We start from the raw sequence: 16,626 nt of genomic DNA on the forward strand, positions 1-16,626 counted from the left end.
TCCTGGTGGCATAAAAGCAGGTTTACAACAATGTCTTCAGGGATAATGCAGTGTGCCTTAAGAACCACTTTTCAATTAAAAGTCATATTTATATATGGTTAAAAATAAAATCAAACAACACAAAAGATCATTCATCAATTGTAAAGTCTCCCTCCTGCCCAAGACCATAGTTACCTGCCACCATTTCCAAAATAAACTACTGTTAGGAATTTCTCATGTGTCCTTCAAAGCATATTATCTGCATCTGGACACATACGTCCCTTCTTCCCCTGATGTTTTATGGAAATAAGTATGCATACCCTGCATCGAAATGGTGTCTTATTAACATAATTTAACTGAATGATTTCAAGTTGGATGGGGATAAATCCATCAGGGAGCTTGATGATTATTGTCATTTGATTTCAAATATTCAGAGGCAAACAGGAATGCACCTTCTCTTCTGAGGAGTTTGTGGGGAAATATTACAAAAGGAGGCACGAGATCCTTCATTAACACAAAGGCTTGGGTGTCCCAAACTCAAAAGTCAAAGCAACTTATGTATAAATATCAGAAGATGCTGTTTGGACATACCTGTATTTGCTGGTTGTATATTTCTATTAGAACGGTTTCTAGGGCACTGGGGTGGCTCAGTCATTAAGCGTCTGCCTTTGGCTCAGGTCATGATCCCAGGGTCCTGGGATCGAGTCCCACATCAGGCTCCCTGCTCGGCGGGAAGCCTGCTTCTCCCTCTCCCACTCCCCCTGCTTGTGTTCCTGCTCTTGCTCTTTCTCTCTGTCAAATAAATAAATAAAATCTTAAAAAAAAAAAAAAAAGAACAGTTTCTGTTCCAAGGCTTTTCCAAAAGTGGCTTATAGTGCCATAAGGTCCCACATACACCCTCAAGAATGACTGAGTTACTAAAAACCTCATCAGGAGCAGGAGACATTGTTGGAGATAATAGTATCAATAATAGCAATTAATGTTTATTTAGCACTGACTATGAGCTGGGCACTGTTATTGGAGCTCTATGTGTTTTATTTCATTTAATCCAAATCCCAAGAAAGTGAGTATTAGCCAGATAGCCAGATAGAGACTTTTTAAAATGGAAATGATCAAGATCACACAATAGATAGCATCCAAGCTTTAAAGCTAGGCAGTGAGACTAGATCCTAAACTCTTAATTCCTCTGGTACATCTTTCTTTTAACACATTCTCAAGTGCCTATGATCTGCCAGACATGATGCCAAGTTTTGGGGCACAGAGGTAAATAGTAACTGCCCTCCAGATTGTTGTGGCTATGAAAAGGAATAATGAATGCAAAAGGGTTGGGTTTTTTTGTAATTTTCTTTTTTTGTAATTTTAATTTTTTTCCAGTTTCATTGAGATATAACTTACATATAACATTATATAAATTTCAGGTGCACAGTGTAATGATTTTGATACGTGTCCATTTTGAGAAATGATTATCACAGTAAGTTTAGATAAACATTCATCACCTCAGCAGAAGCTTTTGTGCTATTGTGAGAGCCAGCTTTCAGGACGGCCCCCAAGGATCCCTGTCCCCTGATATTCAACCCTTGTAGAGTGACTTCTCATTATGAGCAGGGCACCAGCAGGATATTGTAGAATGATGGTGTGTGATTTCCAAGACTAGGTAATAAAAGACATTGTGCCTTGCTTTCTTGAATCACCTGCTCCTGTGGAAGCCAGCCAGCTGTCATGTCATGAGGACAGGAGCGGCTCTTTGGAGAGGTCCACATGGCGAGGAACTGAAGCCTCCTGCCAACAGCCAAGGGACAGAGCCATCCTGGAAGAAGAATTTCCAGCCCTATCAAGTCTTCAGATGAATAAGCCAATATTTTGAGTGCACCCTCATAAGAGACTCTAGAACAGAAACACCTAGCTAAGCCACGGCAATTGTGAAATAAGAAATATTTATAGTTATTTTAAGCTACTAAGTTCTGGGATACTTTGTTTTATAGCAATAATAACTAATTCAGCTGTGCTTGTCACGTTTGGTTCTCAATTATTATTATCACTACCACATCGCTACTATTATTATTCACCACCACATCGGTACCTTGTTATAGAAAACAAATTCTATCCATTGAACTGTTTTTTGCCCCTGCTGAATTAAGCTGGCGGTCAAGGGAGAAAGTGCCCACTGGAGTTTTTGAAATGACTGGAATCATTTCGGCAAATATCATGTATTGATTTGCCAGGGCTGCTGTAACAAAATATCACAGAATGGATCAATTAAACAACAGAAAATTATTTTTGCACAGTTCTGGAGGCGAGAAGTCCAAGATCAAGGTGTCAGCAGAGTCGGTTTCCCCTGAGGCCCGTGTCCTTGGCTTGCGGATGACTGCCTTCTTGCTGTGTCCTCTTGTGATCTTTCCTCGGCGGGGGGGGGGGGGGGGGGTTCTGTGTCCTAATCTCTTCCTCTCATAAAGACACGAGTTCTATTGGATTAGGTCCTATCCATATGATATCATTTTACTTTAATTTCCTCTTTAAAGGCCCTATCTTCAAATAGAGTTGCATTTGGAGGGACTAGGGGTTAGGACTTCAACATACAAGTTTTGAGGGGACAGAATTCAGCCCATTAGAATATTCAACTTGAAAAAGTCAGCAATGTAATTTATATTATAGACTGGCCTAATTTTTCGCTTAAGTGACTAATCACTTTTTTTATCATGAAAAACCAAGTTCTCTCAAGAAGCCTGAAGTGTTGGGGCGCCTGGGTGGCTCAGTTGGTTAAGCGACTGCCTTCGGCTCAGGTCATGATCCTGGAGTCCCCGGATCGAGTCCCACATCGGGCTCCCTGCTCAGAGGAGAGCCTGCTCCTCCCTCTGACCCTCCCCCCTCTTGTGCTCTCTCTCTCACTCTCTCTCTCAAATAAATAAAATAAAAAGCTTAAAAAAAAAGCCTGAAGTGTTGTGCAGCTAGCTTGGTTAACAGAATTCAGCTGCTTCCAATACTTGATTTTCCTCATCCTCAGAGAATGAAATCAATGGTGAATTATAGAGTGTATTCTATACCTATCTAATCTCCATGCAGCACTGAATAAGGAAAAAATACTTTCTAGTGCTGAATGCGGCTGAAGAGTGAATGGAAACTTATCTTCCAGTCAAGATCACTGTCATCCAAGCTGAATACTCAGTGTTTGAGCCTCCGAGAGACACTACACTCATTGACTTCGTATCTGAGAGAGCACTTAATAGGATGACCACTAGAGGGGGCATATTGAACATGAATAACAAAATTACTTGATGCACCCTCCATATACTTGTCCTTGGAGTCTCCTTCTTCATCAGCGAAGTAGAAATAATATTCAGAATCTGGACATCAGTTACAATGCATAGATTTGGGGTTTTGTCCCCTCCCACCAAACATTTCTGTGAAACCAGCAGGGTGTCCTGCCATTCAACTCAACTCTGATGCTATCTACCTGGAAACAGAATCAGATCCCGCAGGTTGAGGGTCTGGTCCCCCAAGACTGCCCCTTCAGATGCCAGTGTCAAGTCCAGGTTGCCACCTGTGCTTCTGACTGACGGGCTATAAATCAGAGGTTCCCATGACCTCCTCCTTGAGTTTGGTTCATTTGCTAGAGGCCCAGAGAATTCAGGAAGCCAGTTTACTCACTAGATTGCAGGTTTATTATAAAAGGATATTACTTAGGAACAGCCAGATGGAAGAAATGTATCAGGTGAGGCATGCGGGAAGGACACGGAGCTTCCAAGTCCTCGAGGGGCACACCAGTCCCCAAATCTCCATGTTCACCAACCCGGAAGCTCTCTGAATTCCATCTTTCTGGGTTTTTATAGAGGCTTCCATACAGAAGCATGATTGATTAAATCATTGGCTATTGGTGATTGAACTCAATCTCCCACCCTTCCCCTCCCCAGAAGTCAGGGGTGAGACTGAAAATTTCAACCCTCTAACCACATGATTGGCTTCACAGGCAAACAGCCCCCATCCTTAGATGCTTTCCAAAAGTCAGCCCATTAACATAACATAAGGCACCTTTATTGCTTTCACCACTTGGGAAATACCAAAGGCTTCAAGAGCTCTGTGCCAGAAAGAGGAACAAGGATTTATATTTCTCATTATAAATCACAACATCATATATACTCAAGAGGAATGATCTTGGGATTAAATGAGGTTGTGCTCAATAAATGGTAGCTCTTACTCCACACTAAAAGTTCTGGAATAGGGGAGATAGTATCTCAGACTCTCTTTTAATCCCCTGGTCTCTGCGTGTAGGTTGTGTTTCTAGAAGTTGCCATAGTGCAGTCTCAGGAAAAGGAAAGCCTTGAGGGTAACCTTAGGTGGGAGGCCAGCTTATGGTGGCTCATAATCACACCCACGTTTCAGCCTCACTAATCCATTCCTGAGGCCATTGTGACCTTCCAAGTCCTGCCAAGGAGGCAACCGTATTACCTTACATCCTAGGTACCCCTGGTACCTAGCACAGGATCTGATATATTAGAAATAGTTAATGAACTTTTGTTTATTTGGCTAATGGTTGATAAACCTTTTAGTATTTGTTATTGTATAAACGAGCAAACCAGCACACATTTTATCACATTTCATATTCACTCTTTCTACATCCTATGGTTTGACATCCACCAACTAGAACAGGCACCCTACTGTGGAGCATGGGCTCCTTGCTCAGTAAGCTCGAAGGTTTGTTAAGCAATAGCAGTTATATGTCAATCAGTTATATGTTCATCTCTGTCGTGTTCCATTTTGGCCTTTTTAAAGGATTATATAGAAGCATTTCTCTACCCCTCAGCTAAAGCATTGGCCAGATTGAGTTAGGAGGAAGGAAGAAGCAAGCATAGCGTATGATTCTTTACCTAGGAGTAAAATGAAGAAAATATGGATCCATCTCGTCAAAGCAAGATAGGATATTGTTAACCTTGAAATAAAACTGTCAGTTATTTGGGGGATGAGGGAATAGGGAAAATGGGTAAAGGGGAGTGGGAAGTACAGGCCTCTAGTTATGGAAGGAATAAGTCACAGGGATGAAAGTTACAACATAGGGAATATAGTCAATGGTATTGTAATAGTGGTGTATGGTGCCAGATGGTGTGATGAGCACAGCATAACAAACAGAGTTTTTGAATCACTATGTTTACCCTTGAAACTAATATAACACTGGTCATCAACTATCCTTCAATAAAAAATAAAAATATTAAAAAGAGGGGCGCCTGGGTGGCTCAGTCGTTAAACGTCTGCCTTCAGCTCAGGTCATGATCCCAGGGTGCTGGGATCGAGCCCCGCATCGGGCTCCCTGCTCTGTGGGAAGCCTGCTTCTCCCTCTCCCACTCCCCCTGCTTGTGTTCCCTCTCTCGCTGTGTCTCTCTCTGTCAAATAAATAAATAAAATCTTTAAAAAAATTAAAAAGAAAGAAAGAAAAAAACCTCAGTTATTTAACTGGTGAAATGGGTTTATTCAGGAATAGCAGAGAACTGTAATTCATAACAAAGAAGTTGTGGCCAAACCCTAGGCAAGTCTGGAGAACAAAGCAGAGGACCGCTCTTTTACAGAGGAAAGGTGGGCTGGGGGCTGGAAGGGGTTATTAGAAACAAAAAGTCCATCAGAGTAAACTAGCATAGTGGCTTTTCATTACCTGAGTTGGGACTGTCACTCGTTGCCTGAGCATCTTCCTTCCTCCTGTTGCGGTAGTGAAGCATCCTCTTCTTCCTGCTGGGAACGGAAGGTAGGTCTCTTCCCGTTGGGTCTGCACGGGACTCCTTGGTAGGCAGGAGAGGTCCCCTTTCTGGTCGCCAGACTCCATTTTAGTGAGGTTTCTCTTTATTAATTTTCAAAATATTGAATAGCCTGTGGACTAGAATAAGGCTGCGCAGGTGCTCACCATGACCATGAGTGAGTGGCACCTGCAGAGGTCTGATAGACCCCAGGATCCACCAGGCACTTGTGCATTTCATGTGAAATCCACACTGACATCTTTAGGATCCACACAGTGTTGATGGCCTGCAATTCCACAGTGCAGGGGACATAGACGCAGGGACCCGTGTCCCTGCTCTTTCTCAAGACTGGAAGATTTACTGAAGAAAACATTGAAGAAAAGTCCTGTGGACAGTGGCTTTGTGCCCCAGCCCTCTGAGGTCCTGCCTCATCATATTATTTTTTTTAATTTTTTTATTGTTATGTTAATCACCATACATTACATCATTAGTTTTAGATGTAGTGTTCCATGATTCATTGTTTGTGCATCACACCCAGTGTTCCTTGCAGAACGTGCCCTCTTTAATACACATCACCAGGCTAACCCATCCTCCCACCCTCCTCCCCTCTAGATACCTCAGTTTGTTTTTCAGAGTCCATCGTCTCTCATGGTGCGTCTCCCCTTCCGATTTCCCCCCCTTCATTCTTCCCCTCCTACTACATTCTTCTTTTTTTTTCCTTAACATATATTGCATTATTTGTTTCAGAGGTACAGATCTGGGATTCAACAGTCTTGCACAATTCACAGCGCTCACCAGAGCACATACCCTCCCCAGTGTCTATCACCCAGTCACCCCATCCCTCCCACCCCACCCCCCACTCCAGCAACCCTCAGTTTATTCGCTGAGATTAAGAATTCCTCTTATCAGTAAGGTCATATGATACATGTCTTTCTCTGTTTGACTTATTTTGCTCAGCATAATACCCTCCAGTTCCATCCACATCGTTGCAAATGGCAAGATCTCATTCCTTTTGATGGCTGCATAATATTCCATTCATCATATTATATTAAACTCTGCTTGTCCAAATGCTGAGTCACCTCTCCCTCTTGTTCTTCCGCTCTTTCTAAATTCATCTTGACAACTCTTTGGTGTCTGGACCAACAGCCTCCTGTGAGAACCCCAGGTTTGTCCCCTCTCAATGCTGAAGTTCTCTCTCTGGAGCAGCAAATGAATCCCAACCAGAATTTAGCTCAGCCCGAGGGGTCTCCCGTTGCTCAGCCGATCTGTCTTTTTAAGTTTCACAGCCCAAGATCACGGGTAAGATACGAGATTGGTCAGGCGATGTAAATATGCTTCTCACGATGATTTCACGTCAGTGGCGGAGTCTGGGCTACTTCTCTCTCTTTCTGGTTGTACAGCCACACCCCTGCCCTTATCAGTAGTAATAGCAGTAATCTGGGTTCCTAATACTGATCCAGGGGGCGCCTGGGTGGCTCTGTCAGCTGAGCATCTGACTCTTGTTCTCAGCTCAGGTCTTGATCCCAGGGTCTTGAGCTCAAGCCCTGTGTTGGGCTCTATGCTGGGTAGAACCTACTTAAAAACAAACAAACAAAAAACAAAAACAAAACAAAACAAAAAACCACTACTACTGATCTGGATTTTGGGTCAAGTCAGCAGTTCTTGCTGGCATTAGGAAATTGTTCAGTTCTCCCCGACTCCCTCTCCTAGAATTATTTGACATTTTCGTTCTGCCCAGGCCTCGGGTCTCCTTTCGGTGTCTTTTCAGCCTCTGGATGATTCCCCAGGCTTGTTACATGAGATTGCACTCTGATTCTTTTCTATCCATATTCTTCCCTCTCACGCCCTTATCCCCCAGCTGCCCTAAATCCAGTCTGCCTGTCTCCTGTGCAGATCAGTGGTGCCAAGGTGAATTACTACTGAACAACCTACTGTGTGTGCCATACCCTCCTGCCTGCTTTCTGATGACCTGGAGACTCCTATCTTCCTCAACAGGGCCTTCATCTAGGTGGTCCCCCTGCCACCAGCAATCACTACCTCCCCAGGCCCCTTTGTATGACCATCCTTATTGATGAGGACTCTCCCCAACCAAACCCAGCTTTTAAAAACCTCATTGCCTCGATACCATGCCTCTTTGAACATTTTGATGGCAAAGTCTAAATTCCGAGTAAAGAATCTTGCCCGATTTCTCTCTCAAATGAGGTCTCCAGGCCAAAGAGAGTCCTGACTGTAGGACACCCTGTGTTAAAAGCAAGATGCACTGTTGACTTTTTCTTCCTTTACTTGTGTTGGGCAGCTATGATCATCACTCTGCTGCAGTGGGCCATCCATGAACAGGGCACTCCAACGCATGCTTTTCGTGTGAGTCCCATAGGTAAATCTCACCGTGTCGTTATGGAGTGTTGTCTCTACTTTGTGATTGAGGAACCCAGTGCTGAGATCATGTGATGCTTTGTTTTTTGCTCTTCCTCCCAGAGAACCTGCCCATTTTGTGAACTTTTCCTCAAATCCTAGAGCTGCTGGTTCCCATTCTGGAAATTAGTCCCTGTAACTTGGGTCTACGTAAGGGATGCTAGGACAAGGTGCACGTCAGGAAAAAATGAGATATTTTCCTGACCCTCTTTTTTGGGGCATTCCATCAGTTACACAGATTTCTGTTTTCTCTTCTGCAGAAATGGCAAAGTATGTCCCGCAAACTGATGGGCCCGCTTCTGGTTTTTTAGGTGTAGGATAGGAGGCTAGAAGGCAGAAGAGGGTAACCGCTATAGGAAGAGATCAAGGGGCCAGTTGTGTGTGGCAAAAGAGGAAGGTGCTGACACCCAGCAAGGACAGTGGTACGTGTGTGTGCGCGCGCACACACACACACACACACGTGGCTAGTACTGAATGAGAGGCAGTGGAAGAACAAGCAGGGCTGACTTGCTTATACTCAGGGAAATGTGCAGTTGGAGCCCTGCCCTGGGCCTTGTGTGGTCTTCTCTCCAGGTATTTCTCTGGGAGGCCATGCAGTGAGGGAGGTGAGGCAGCCTAGGGACAGGATGCAGGGGTGTGGGAACAGGGATCCCTCATGCTCGCTGGACAGCTAACTACCCATTGACCATGGAGTCCGACCCCACAGTGTGATATCTTCATTTGGATGATTGGCCTCACAGGGTGGCCCCACCACACCCCCAATTCCCAAGTCTGACATTTACCTGCATCCACCCAAGTGTTCCCCAGGACATGGCAAGGGTTTGCTTATTCATTCTTAGGACCCAAATCCATAGCATCTTCCTTGCTCAGAGTTGGCTTACTACCTTTGATAAGGAGGAAGGTGGATTTTTTGGAGAGAAAGTCAAACACGCACTGACGTGACCTAGCCCCCACAAAAAGAGGTCATATTTTTAATGTGGGAAACAAATATGATCTTAGTATTTTGCTAAAAGGAATTTAGGTATTTTTACTGACCACAACTAACTGAATTCAAGAAAGGACTGCACCTGGTGGGAAGACAGGAATGGGCTGGTAGGGCCCAGAGGCCCTAGCTCATCTGCAGGGTGTACATCCCCTCCAGTACTGGGGACCTGACTTGTACACAGTAAAACCCTACCTTGGTACAGCCAAAGGTAGGGATGGAGACTTTGGACCCATTGGGGAGAAGTGCTCGAGTCCAGAGTCTTGGCAGAGTTAGCGAGGACCCCTCCAAAGCACCTTTCCTCCAGTGGTACTATTGGCCCCCTAGTGTGTTCTAGGCCCTGAGGATGCACTTTGTGTGTGTTGACTGCTTAAACAGCCACAGAAATTAAGTGAGGAGGTAACAGATGCACCAGAGATAAGAGCCAAATGGAAGAATGATAAATGGTGCCAGGAACTCCTGGGGCTGAACCTCACCCAGCTTAGTGTCTGAGCATCATGGATGCTATACCTTCTTGTTTAATCAGGAACTGCAGATTCCTGAGGTTTAAACTGGAGAATAAGCTTCATGTAGCACAGAGGACACCAGATGGTTGACACTGAGGTTCTCTTTATTTCTGACCGTGTCTTTACAACCATCTATGCAGGGATAACTCCCACATCTACCGCCCACACCTGAGTCTCCCTCTAGAAATTCAGATTCATTATTTCTAACGCTGTAAGATGCATCTCCCCAAAGATCCTATTAACTCCCAAGTCAACATACCCCCCCCCCGCCCAACCAATCACCTTTCCTTTTCCTGCTCACATCGGGCAGATTTTCTCAAACTGTGGCTTCTGCGCTCCTTTAAGATACACTTACGCCTGGGCTTCAGTGTCCAGTATGTGTCTCCAGCTAGGCAGGCATGTAACAGGGGCACAGAATGGGCTCAGGGTCATAGAAGGTCCTGTCGCCGCAGTGAGGGCAGGGGTTGGCACTGAACCAGACCATGCCTGGCCGCCCCAACTCCTGCAGCATCTGCTTCAGCCTGGCATGCAGCTGGGCAAGTCTGCCCAGTTGGAGGGTGCCACGGGCATCCTCGTAACTCTCCAGGGGGGCCGGATACAGCACGTGACTCAGCTTGCTCAGCCCAATGGTGTGGCGCAGCAGGTTCTCCAGGACGGCCATGGAGATGGGGTTTCCACAGAAGCTGAAGGTTGTGAGCTGGGAGCAGCGGCCCAGGGCAGGCAGGATGACAGTGAACTGGGAGTCCATGATCCCACACTCATCTAAGTCCAGGTCCTGGAGGGTGGCGGAGGCTCTCTCTATCAGAACTTGGAGAGGCCCAGGACTCATATTGGTCAGGCTGACCCCGCTGAGACCCAGGTCCTTTAGCTGACTGACGTTCAGGTGCTGGGACAGATGTATCAAGTCAGATTCCGAAAGCAGGCAATTAGTTATTGACAGGGTCTCCAAGGGGGTCTTCAGGCACCTGGGGAGAGACAAAGCAGTTAGTTCTGGGGGGAACAGATGTGGCGGGCAGAGGGACATGGGGATGACCTGGGCCTTGAGGAAAGAGAAGCCCATTCCACCCAGACCCAGGGCATTACAGATGAAGGTCAAGCCCCAGGATGCTGCCTGGGGGAAAAAAAGGACTCAAATCCATCCAAGTTTCAGGGGAGTCCTTTCTGCATTACTCATCTGCTGGATGACTTGGTCAAATGAATGAAATCTCAAATGCCCCCTTTGCTGTCAAATGCAGCACAGCATGCCCCTCGGAAGTGCTTGAGCAGGAATCAACCCAACAATATGATGCACTCAAAGGGGAGCCTGGCCCCACGTCTCCAAAAAGGAAATGAATCAGTGAAGTTTAGTACTGGGAAACAGGACTAGAAATGCTTTCAACTCGGGCTTCCTTCTGGCTGCTTCTACAACCCCAGTCAACGGTACCTGTTTCCAATGAGGCTAATGGGAGATGTGCACAAAGAGCTGATCTGGGCAAGGCCTGGCAACACGCAGCCTGCAGGGCCTAACTTGGATCACTGTATCATCCACATACCAGCTATCACTTTCCACAAGTCTTCACTCCTACTCCCTCCCTTTCATCCGCCTCCCCCTAATCAGGCATTCCCTCTCTATTGCCTTATGTGGAACCCAGAGTAACCCTTTACAGACAGGGAACTGAAGGCAGGTTTGGAGGGAGAGGCTCCGGTTGACAAAGCTGCCAAGTGCAGAATTTGTGATCCAAAACTTCACATCGGATACACTTTCCCTTCATCAATACCCTCAAGTTCAGTTATTTTTGATCATCATAATGTAGGCATCATTTTCTCAGGAAGAATTCCCAAAGCCACCCTCGCCTGCCCCAAAGCCCCCCTTATATAGATTCCTAACTAGAGTCCCCTCCGAATAGCATCTATCCTAGTTCATACCTCCAACCTTTATCTGGGACATTATGTGACAACATGCGTGGGGACAGAGCAGGGACAGTGTGTGGACCTTCTAGTGACTCATGATACACTCTGGCACATGACAGATGCCCATTATTGTTCACTGAAAGAAAAAAGGGCTTATGCTCATCCACCGAGAAACCTCACCATCCCTCACCTGAGCACCTGGTCCAGGCGGTCTTCGAGGAAGGAGATCGAGTCCAAATAGAGCTCCTCAAGGTGGTGCAGCCTGAGGAACTGAGCAGTGAGCTGTCTGACACACTGCTGCTCCTTCGCCGGGGTGCTGTGGGAAGACATGTGGATGTGTGAGAGGAGGAGCCTGCGCAGATTGCCCATCTGACCCACATGAGGAGCAAACTTCCCCAGGGTGGACAGTTTCCAGGTGCAGTTCACTTCCAAATCCTGGATAGAGTCCAGCTGTACGATTTTCAGGATCTTCTTGATGGTCTGCATGGGCACTGCGAAAATCTTCAGCTTCTTACAACACAGGCGCAGCAGACCCTTCCTCTGCTGGACTTTCTGGATGAGGTAGGCGAGGGACTCGTCAGGGGTACCTTCCTTGAGGCAAAGGTCTATCAGCACCTCCACAGGAGCCAAGGGTGGCTTGGGCCCTGGCTTGCAACCCTCCACTTTTCGCCTCTTCCTCATGGGTTGGGCCCCCTCTGGCTCCAACAGGGAGTACATACTGGCCCTGGTCCCAGACCACACAGTCCAAAAGTCCTGATGAGCATTCTTCCGTAAATCTAGCACCTGCAGTTTCCACCTCCTACAGGGAAGATGGGAGACAGACTGAGATACTTTCAGATCAATGGGGAGTAAGACAGAATCTAGGCAAGGCCCAGACGCCTGACCTGCACTTTTACTCCACACCCTGGATGTCAGTGGCTCCTTGGGCTACTGGGATCCTTCTTGGTCCCACTTGCAGTACCTTTAAGTGCTACCGGGAGGAAGTGGGCAACATGTTCCTTTTGGTCACCCTCTGCATCTCAATCAGCCCAACATGTCCACAGCCTGTTCCCAGAGTGACCCCAGAGATGGCCCCAAGGCTGTTCTGAGCTTCCTCACAGAAACCTCTGGCCCGCCCTGTGGCCCTGCACTTTCCCTGACCCCAGCTGTATCTTGCTTGGATCCCCAAGGCCCTCCCAGGCTACAGGATCACCCTCACCTGGGGCGAACCTCCTGGGTAAGCAGGACATCAAGTCCATCGAGCGCAGCTTGGAAGGTCTCCTGGTGAGGCTGCTGCTCCTTCATCAGGGCCCCCAGAGGGAGGCAGGCGAAGGGCCAGGACTGCACCATCGCCTTCAGGGTCTCGCTGTGCCTCCCAGCGAAGGCCGCCATGAACAGTGGTGGGAAGAGCTCCATGGGCAGCACCTCCAGAGCAGCAATGGCCGAGGCCTGGTCCCTCAGCAGGCTCTGACCCGCCAGGTCCAGGAGTCTGGGTGGAGCCGGCATGCTCATCCTGATGAATCTGCTCCGAAAAGAATCCTGGCAAAATATTCAGGGAACAAGGCTGAGGGCCAGCAACCCCATATCCCTCCACCCTTGAGAGGAACCAACTCAAGGCCAAAGTCACTGGTCTGGCAATAGTTGGGGAGTCCTCCGTTTACCCCAATTCCATTCTCTGCTGGGTGGCTTTGCCCCTGCTGGCACCAGAATGTGCATCTTGCCAGGCCCCGATGGGGGAGCAAGATCACCACTGCTCCCATCCCATATCCAGCTACTGCCACATTTAATTCTAGCCCACTGCAGAGTTAGTACCAAGGAGCCTGAAAACCGACCCCATCCATTTCAGGGAGAAGTTGCTGACTGTCCCCTGAATATTGAATATATAGAGGAATAAGGAATGTCATGTGACCCAGAATGAGCCCCTTCTCAGATCTAACAAATAAGCCCAGATGTAAAAGATTAAGGAACACCTGGACAATGAGTAACATTACATCATTTAAAAATTTTTCAACTGTAAAAGTAGCATAACAGTATTCTACAGCCTGTGGAAGTTGGTGATGAAAAAAATATATACTATTTCAAGATGATTTTATTACATGTCTCTCCTATGAATATGAGAATTACTATTTTATTTAGGGGAACACAGAGCTCACATTCAGAACAAGACCTCCACTTTTAAAAATATTCAATGAAATATTTTTTTTCTATGGAATTTTTTTTAAGCCTTTAGTTTATTATTTTTCTAAAAAAGCTTTAGTGAAATCACAAAATAAATTATACGAACTATAATTACTGAACACAAACTCAATATTTAAAATGTCATAAAAAATTCCAACTAATTAGAGGTCTTCCATTTCCAAAAAAAATCTATTCGGTTAAGAAATATCGTAAACGAAACCAAAAGACAACCGACAGAATGGGAGAAGATATTTGCAAAATGACATATCAGATAAAGGGCTAGTGTCCAAAATCTATAAAGAACTCATCAAACTCAACACCCAAAGAACAAAGAATCCAATCAAGAAATGGGCAGAAGACATGAACAGACATTTTTCCAAAGAAGACATCCAAATGGCCAACAGACACATGAAAAAGTGCTCAATATTGCTCGGCATCAGGGAAATCCAAATCAAAACCTCAATGAGATACCACCTCACACCAGTCAGAATGGCTAAAATTAACAAGTCAGGAAACGACAGATGTTGGCGGGGATGCGGAGAAAGGGGAACCCTCCTCCACTGTTGGTGGGAATGCAAGCTGGTGCAGCCACTCTGGAAAACAGGATGGAGGTTCCTCAAAAAGTTGAAAATAGAGCTACCATATGATCCAGCAATTGCACTACTGGGTATTTACCCCAAAGATACAGAAGTAGGGATCCGAAAGGGTACGTGCACCCCGATGTTTATAGCAGCAATGTCCACAATAGCCAAACTGTGGAAAGAGCCAAGATGTCCATCGACAGATGAATGGATAAAGAAGAAGTGGTATATATATACAATGGAATATTATGCAGCCATCAAAAGGAATGCGATCTTGCCATTTGCAACAACGTGGATGGAACTGGAGGGTATTATGCTGAGCGAAATAAGTCAAACAGAGAAAGACATATATCATATGACCTCACTGATATGAGGAATTCTTGATCTCAGGAAACAAACTGAGGGTTGCTGGAGTGGGGGGTGGGGGGGAGGGATGGGGTGACTGGGTGATAGACACTGGAGAGGATATGTGCTCTGGTAAGTGCTGTGAATTGTGCAAGACTGTTGAATCTCAGATCTGTACCTCTGAAACAAATAATGCAATATATGTTAAGAAAGAAAAAAGAAGAAGAAGAAGAAGAATGTAGTAGGAGGGGAAGAATGAAGGGGGGGAAATCGGAGGGGTAGATGAACCATGAGAGACGATGGACTCTGAAAAACAAACTGAGGGTTCTAGAGGGGAGGAGGGTGGGAGGATGGGTTAGCCTGGTGATGGGTATTGAGGAGGGCACGTTCTGCATGGAGCACTGGGTGTTATGCACAAACAGTGAATCATGGAACACTACATCTAAAACTAATGATGGAATGTATGGGGATTAACATAACAATAAAAAAATTTAAAAAAAAAGGAATATCGTAAACGTCTATAAATGGCATACACCAAAGCAGAAATCAAAATGTTTGAGATTAAGGCAAAACTGCATTTTGAGGCAAAAGCAAAGCCTGCTCATTCATACTGCATGGCTGGGGCAATATGATGGCAGCGTCCCAAGCTCAGGGCTCCTCCTCACCAGAAGGGGACATGGTGCACGGAGCAATCTGCTCAGACCTCAGGGTCTCTCCTCTCACTCCCCAGAAGCAGTATTATCCTTTCTGGCTACACCTCCCTTTTTCAGATCCTAGCTCAAATTTCTAGCTGAGAGCCCAATGTTATTATCACTGGATCTCCATCCAGTTAATCCAGATTGGGTTTTTGACTTTTGCCATACAACTGACTAAATCATATGCCCCATTCATGAAAGAAAAAGAAAAGAAAACCAACCTGGAGGTATACTTGGGGGAGTTTTGGCCACATCAGTTTAACTCAAATGTTCAAGTTAAGACAGCTTTATGCAGACAGTGGTGTTGTCCCAAAAGGAAAAGAAATAAACAAAATAAAATTCCAGAATATCAAATAGTCACTTATACTTTATGTAACCTAAAACTGCAAAACATGTGTGCATTCATAGAAGAAGAGATGTACAACTGAGGGATGGCTGGTCTTCCAGATTTTGAGAGTCAAGGCTTCCCTGAAGGAAGTCAGGTCAAAATTACAACCGGGAATTGGCCAAGAAAAGGGCGAGGAGATTGGGATTCTCTGAAGGATGTTCTCCACTTTAGTAACTTCATGGAGACTGCTTTCTCGAAATTTCCACCACCCATATCAGCAGGCTTTGTGTCAAACAGGGTTAAATTGGAATGTGCTCTATGGGCATTTTAGACCCCAGGCAATCACCTTTATTAATCAGCTGTAGGAAACTGAGATCAGTGACAAAGATAATCGTAAATGTCCCTGATTACTGAGCAGTCACTGGGCACAGAAATGGTGCTCTGGAACTTTTCATCCAGTACGTCCAATAACCTTTGCAGGAAATTTAAAGGTCCCTGTTAATTTTATTTTTAGGCCAGCAAATCCAGACCCCACTCCCCGCAGGGAGTAATTGGTAGACACCTTCAGGCAAGGGGTTTGGATGGATCTGCCCCATCAAGGGGTTGGACAATCTCAATGTTAAAGACACGTGACTGACAGACTTTACCTGGACCTCAGGGAAACAGGAAAACTGCCTAAGTCCAGGCTTGGGAAGGGTCTATGGGATCCGAGTGTCTAGGAGATCCAAGGAGGCGGAAGTGATCACTGTCTTCAGATCTAAATAACGTTTAGTATGAGCCAAACACTCTTTCCCTTGTGAGGCAAGGCACACTCCTCTGTCCACCTCCCGCAGAGCCTTTGGATCAGGGGACACACTGTGGGGTTGGAAGCAGGAGCACCAGGAACACATCTATATGAAGGGCTATCCTTCCTGCCCAGGATCAGGACTGGCTTAGGACAACTCCCAGGGCCATGGCATGAATTTGAAGGATGTTTCTATTGCACCCTGGTCACCTTTTCTCATGGTCTTCATTTGCTACATAGGCCAGAGCAG

The 16,626-nt window shown here is 45.9% G+C and overlaps 1 protein-coding gene across 1 annotated transcript; it reads right to left on the bottom strand.

Annotated features, from left to right (window-relative positions):
- Nucleotides 1-9,984: 9,984 nt before the first annotated feature.
- On the bottom strand, nucleotides 9,985-15,518 carry PRAME (PRAME nuclear receptor transcriptional regulator). Its single transcript, XM_064577666.1, has 4 exons — nucleotides 15,486-15,518; nucleotides 12,685-13,004; nucleotides 11,677-12,285; nucleotides 9,985-10,561 (listed from the first exon to the last, which is right to left on the bottom strand). Exons 1-4 carry the CDS (start codon nucleotides 15,516-15,518, stop codon nucleotides 9,985-9,987), a joined length of 1,539 nt encoding a protein of 512 aa, XP_064433736.1.
- Between the last annotated feature and the right edge of the window lie 1,108 nt (nucleotides 15,519-16,626).

This window comes from Mirounga angustirostris, unplaced genomic scaffold (genome assembly GCF_029215605.1).
Source record: "Mirounga angustirostris isolate CCGP_5_RB_7025 unplaced genomic scaffold, mMirAng1.0.hap1 SCAF_14, whole genome shotgun sequence".
Taxonomy (NCBI): Eukaryota; Metazoa; Chordata; class Mammalia; order Carnivora; family Phocidae; genus Mirounga; species Mirounga angustirostris.